The sequence below is a fragment of the Lycium barbarum genome, chromosome 8, assembly GCF_019175385.1.
Source record: "Lycium barbarum isolate Lr01 chromosome 8, ASM1917538v2, whole genome shotgun sequence".
In the NCBI taxonomy this organism is placed as follows: Eukaryota; Viridiplantae; Streptophyta; class Magnoliopsida; order Solanales; family Solanaceae; genus Lycium; species Lycium barbarum.
In genome coordinates, this window is record NC_083344.1 from 12,241,847 (window position 1) to 12,248,390 (window position 6,544).

General features: G+C 31.8%; 1 protein-coding gene across 1 annotated transcript; it reads left to right on the plus strand.

The window, feature by feature from the left end:
* Positions 1-2,166: 2,166 nt before the first annotated feature.
* LOC132605929 (dof zinc finger protein DOF2.1-like) lies at positions 2,167-4,653 on the plus strand. Its single transcript, XM_060319209.1, has 2 exons — positions 2,167-2,418; positions 3,514-4,653. Exons 1-2 carry the CDS (start codon positions 2,386-2,388, stop codon positions 4,411-4,413), a joined length of 933 nt encoding a protein of 310 aa, XP_060175192.1. The 5' UTR covers positions 2,167-2,385; the 3' UTR covers positions 4,414-4,653.
* Positions 4,654-6,544: the final 1,891 nt, after the last annotated feature.

The window sequence follows — 6,544 nt, forward strand, 5'->3', positions numbered from 1 at the left end:
CCGGAGTCACTGCTTTCCACTGGGAAATGGAGGGACTATCTGTATACATGGAAAAGTACTGATTGACACGTGGCATATTAACAGCAGGACATGTGGCAGCTCGGGTAAAGGCATTCTTAACCATTTCGTCGGGACAGGATAAGGGTCTTCGAGTCCAAATCGAAGGAAAATCTGTTGAGCCGGTATTTCCACGGGATGACATTGGATCAATTCATTAAATGACGAGGACACAGCTCGCAGCCGTTACTCAATCGGAGAAAATCCGATTGAAACGTTATAATTAGGATTGAATGAGCATTTAAGACTCATAATTAGTCATAATTATCAAATAATCACAGCCAAAGGGCTGATTCTTGTACTATAAATAGAAGCATATAATTCATGTTAAAGGGATAAGATTTCTAGTACACAATATTCTTTACAATATCTTACTTAAGCAATATATTCAAGTTTTCTCTTGCATTCATTTTTAACTGTCAATCCGATCATCAAGCTTCAACTAGTAACATGTTGACTCCAACTGAGAGAATGACTCTGGCTAAGCTATTCAAGCTCTTTCTTTATATTTATTTGTTGTTCTGTTATTATTATTCGACTGAAATTCATTTTACTACAAATCGATCCACGTATTTTTTAAACCACTAACAAATTCAACTGTATCCTTTTATGAGGTAAACAACTAGTACAATACTAGATGTTCTATTCGAGGGGTGTGTCTAGTAATTAATAAAGTGTGTTGAGAATTTGGATTCAAATCGTAGTTGAGACAAAATCACCAGATAATTTTTTTTTTCTTAATCCGTATATGAGATTGATATTATGAGCAACCACACAAAAGAGCTAAAAAAGTTAATTTATTTAATTACTTCCTCCGATCTATACCATATAGTGTTTCTAGACTTTATATTTAGTTCAAAGTAAATGAATTTTTTACATGACAAAAACGGTATTATTTTTTTGTATGAAATTATCCTTATTTAGATAATGAAATTTTGCATAACCGCGAAATTTTATTAAATAAGTATTTTTTTTCGAGACACATATACTTCCAATGCTTGGTTAACAGAGATGTATAATCATCTAATACTCCCAAGTTTCAATAATCATCTAATACAGCAAGGTTCTAGTCTGGGACATCTATCTATTCGCTTACCACTATTATTACTATTATGCTAGCTTTATCTTATACTACTTCGCTTCTATTTCTATTGTATTTCTCTTACTTTGGTTATTTTAATATTTCACTATCGGTATTTTTTTTCTTCAATATTTTCATCATAACTTTTACTCTTGCATTTCTTTTAAACCATTTTCTGATAAAGGATTTTCTAGACCCAATGATCTATCAAAAACAGTCTCTCTACCCGATAAAAATAGAGGTGTGTACGTCTCACTCTCTCCGGATCTCATTTATTAAATTATACTTAGTATGTTGTTGTTATAACGAATTGTTGTATTTCACGTGCCACTTGATCCCACAAGCTCATTACTTGTATTCAATGAAATGATTAATGTAGTAGTAGTTCGTTATGGGACCCAAAATATTACTTTCTCCGTTCGATAATAAATGTCATTTTAGTCAAAAAAAATTATCCCATAATAAGTGTCACCTTAGGAAACTAAGACAAAAATTGATTAATTTTTTCCAACTCTACTCTTAGATAAAAAATGATAAGTTAAAGAAACATCTAAATGATGATTGGAAAAGTCACATAATAATTTTATATTGTTGGATTTCCCATGTCAAAAGGAGTAATTATTGTGCATGCTCAATCAAGAGGAAAAGTAATTTATTTTTATAGAAGTAATTTAGTAAACTTTACATTACACTATTGATTTCTTAATATGTATATCTTTTGCTAAAGTAACGCTTATTATCGTACGGGGAGTAATATGAAACAAGAATTTTCCGTTCTTCTCCAATATCATGTCATGTGAACATTGCTTTATCTGCGTGCTGAGACAAGTAGTAAAATATACACGAATCCCAATATTACATGCTGCTATGCTACTATCAATGTACCAATATCCTCTCTCTTATCCCAAACCCATATTACTAAGACAAGTAGTCACCCCCACCACCCCACCAATCCCACTTCCCACGTACCCCACACCCCTCCTCTTGTCTCTATCTCTTTTGTATATATATATATATATATATATATATATGTACTTGAGAGAGTAGTGGTGGTCATAAGTTAATCTTGGCTTTTGCATACGATTTCCTCTATCTCCTTTCTTTTGTAGTCCAAATTAAACCCTTATGTTCTTGAAAGTTCCTCACATCATTAATATTCTTGTCTGATAGATGTCTTTTGAAATATCCAGATATTAAACCTGCAGCCTAGCTATACATTTGAGTATTAAGCTCTTTGGTAGTTGTACATGGATCTTTCTACTGAGCAAAATCATCACCAGGTAATGATTAGTCTATAAGAAAAGATGGTTTCTTTCTTTTTTTGCACTTATCTTGGGATCTTCTGTTCTTTGCTTAGTTTTCCTTTCTTCATCTGTGTGTATGCTTTATTTGTGCCTTTATTTTCTTTTGAAATGATTTTTTTTTTCAAAAATATTTAACCTAATTATACATCAGAGTGCAACGAAAAGTTTCCTCTATCAACGCAATTCACTTACCTGATTATAGAAGTTTACTTATTTTATTTTTAAAATTATATCAACATCGTTTATTATGGGTGGTAATTACTTTTAAAATGACCGGAGAGTATAAAAATATTTTTGTGTGGTTCGTTTTTTAGTTTTGAGAAAGTTAAAAGAAGGTACAAAAAACGATTTTTGAACATAAATCTCACTTTAATTTTCTCGCTCAATCCGCATTTGTAGTCTTTTTCTCCACTAACAATTTACTGTGGACCTTCGATTTATTAGAAAACCAATCTTGACGTTTCATAATTTTCTTTGACAATAAAGTTGAAACATTTTTACCAAAAAAAGTTACAAAATGAAAAAAAAAAAAAAGAAGGCGGCTTCGGCTGTAGTTGTGCGTCAGTTTAGAGGAGAAGTCCACAAGCTTATTTTTATTTTTTCCTGATTTTTAATTTTATGTTTGCTCAGATACTGTAGGTATATTAGCCTAAAATCAACTAAGTGCTGGCAGAACTTGATAGATGATAAAAAATCATCGAGACTGTTCAAGGGAAAAAAAATCTTTATTTTTGTGTTAAAAGTGATGTACTTTGAATATACACAGAGGCAAACATACATACATCTATCAAAAGCATATCAAGATCATTCCTTTTAGAAAGAAAGGGAAAAAAAACACTACTAAAAAAGACGAGAATTATCAAAGAATCAATTATGTAACCAAACAGTAAAATCCATTGCTAATCTTATTTAGCGATGAATTATCAAAAAATATTATTAGCTACGAGCAATTTAGAGATGGGGTACAGTAATTAATTTTAAATTTTTAGTGAAGTATTTTCCTTAAGTTTGCTTAAGTTTGTTTATATCAAATGCTAATCTTTGTTTTTTTAAATAAAAAAAAATCTACAGGAAATGTCTTCCCAACCACTAGAAAGCATGTTGGCATGCACAAAGCCACAGCAAGAAAAGAAATTACCAAGGCCTCAAGATGAAGCACAAAAATGTCCTAGATGTGACTCTGCCAACACCAAATTCTGCTACTACAACAACTATAGTCTCACTCAGCCTAGATACTTTTGCAAATCATGCAGAAGGTACTGGACAAAGGGAGGTACATTAAGAAATGTTCCAGTAGGAGGGGGGTGTAGGAAGAACAAAAGATCATCATCATCATCAAAGAGATCAAGTCCAGACCAATCCTTGATTGCCACTTGTCCTAATCAAATATCATCTCTCACACAATTCTCTTATGATCCCAATGACCTTAGCCTAGCATTTTCTAGGCTCCAAAACCAAGAAATTGGGCAATTAGGACTTCAAGACCATGATATCTCAATGATGGGTCCCGAGTTGCAGAGAACGATTCGAACTGAACCAATCTTTCTTGAAGACCGTGGCATGTGCACCTCTTCTAGGGAAGTTGTTTCTCATGCCGGCTTTCTTGATGCACTAAGGGGTGGATTTCTTGAAACCCCAAATGGCTTCTTGAACCATAACTTGTGCTACTATGAAATTGGCAATAATGGGAGCAATATGGGACATGTTGAAAATGCAAGTGAAGAAATGGTCACAAATTTTGATCAAGAAATGAGAAGGGGCATCACAACATCCAATATTGCAATGAAAGAAGAGAAGTGCATCCAATATTGCATGGGAAGAGAAGGTGAGGATAAAATCTTGTGTGGATTTCCATGGCAGATTAATGGAGATGGAAATAATGTGGCTGATTTTGAGTTATCAAGCAGGCAAAATTGCAATGGTTTAGGGGTTCCTTCTTGGCATGGACTTCTCAATAGCCCTCTCATGTAGATGTTAGAAAAGAGAAGCCAATCTTTAATATGCAAAACTAAAAGATACTACTAAGAGTTTTTGTTATTAGAACAAATTTGAAGATTATTTTAGTGGTCTTTTGTGTAAAGAGATTTGATTCATCTGAATCATGTCTCTCTCTCTTAAGCTTGTTTTGGAGAACTAATGAAATTAAACTTCCAAATGTGTTCTTCAAAAGACTAGCAGTAAAGGACATGCAGCGGCCTATGTAATTTCATACTCTCTCTGTTCCATTTATATGCATCCGGTCCTAGAAAGAATTGTCTTTTATATTTGAACTTGTTTAATTCTAAATTTCTTGTTATTTTTTAATGATATGCCCTTGTAGTTATATAACATATGGAATGACTATGATAACAAATTCTAGGCCTGAATGTATTGACAACTTCTTAAACTTAGCGATAAATTTTACTTAAACTTAGCGATAAATTTTATTAGACGTTCTAACTATATATGAAATATTTTAGTTGTGCATTTGAATACATGATAAAATGTTTCGATTAGACATATTTGGTTTAAATTTTCAAACATTCATTGCATATAAGTCAACCAATTAAAATATATCAACTTGTTTATTACAATACACATTAGCAACAATCTCATATACATTGCAGATAGTGGATGGTAGAGTAGATTTTTGTTTTGGACCTGAGAGAAGGTGCAGCCCTGCCTGGTATATGCAAGTATTCTCATGGCTTGTACAGTTTTAAATTGTGGTGGTTTGCTGGTTCTGTTGTTTAATAAAGTTTTTTAGTTCACCCAAAATAAGAAATCTCATATAATAGCTTATTATATTACCAATTAATGTCTATATAAATGTGATGCTTTGAATGTTTATAAGAATAACTTTATGTTCATTTTAACACCTACATGTAAACTGAAATGAAGAAAGTTATTTAAAGGGCAGTTACTGACAGATAGAATCAGACAGTGATGCTTCATAGTTGATTTTTAGTGAAGTCTGAACTCTCCAAAAGCTTTCAGTACTAGCAAGTTTGTACTATAGTATATTATTCTACAAAATGTCAGAATATTAAAACGGATAGTTCGTCTTCAAGATATTGCATCATGATTGTGTCTTATTGTTAGGTAGCTCCTGTTATTATATTTAAATCAAGGAATACTATGGTGGAATAATATAATTAAAGAATAATGAGAGTTGTTGGACTATGTTGGACTGATCTTTCTCTTCTTTATAGGCTTTGGAATTTCAGTGAGCTATGAGCACCAATTTCGGGATAGATTTTCTTCTCTTGCCTGACCAAATCCAACATGATATTTTGGCGTGACAGGTTTATAATATTTTATTCCATAATGATAGTATAATTTTCTGCTGCATCATTTTATATTTTATATGTACGCCCGATTGTTGCTTTCTTTTAGTCAGCTTGACAAGATTTTTGAATGACAAAACTACCTAGGGATGTTCAAGAAATTTAAAAAATCGTATCAAATCGGCTTTGATGAATCGATTTTTTTTGGGAAAATATTGCTCTCTGTCAATTTTTGAAAATATTTCTGCCACATAGTCAATATTTTGAGTTTGTTACTAGGTTTAGCCCATATTTATGTATAAACACTTTTTTATAAATTATTATACATTTTATACAAGGTTGATACATTATGTAGAACAATTTCCCCCCACGGTATAAAGTTGTAGTATAGTATAGTGTTGTATACTCCCTCCGTTCACTTTTATTTGTTCACTTTTTACTTTTCACGTTGTTTAACAAAAAATAATAAATGAAGTGTGTATTTTATCATGATGCCCATATTGATTGGTATATAAGCGTATTGGTTTTGGAAAATGACTTGGAATGAGTAATTAATGTTAAGGGTAAAACAGGAAAAAAGAATTTGTCTGATCTTGATATGTAAAAAATAACAAGTAAAAATGAAAATCTAGTTTAGAAATAGTAGACAAGTAAAAGTGAACGGAGGGAGTAATATTGTGTATTGGGTTACTTGGTGTAATAATTTTCAAAGGCTATATATTTTTGAAAATTTCCCTTTTTTTTCAAGCTTGTAAGAGAAAATGACAAAATTAGAATGTTTGAAGGTTCTAAAATAATTCTTAAGTATGCACCAAACAATTTTGGTCCTTTAAGTT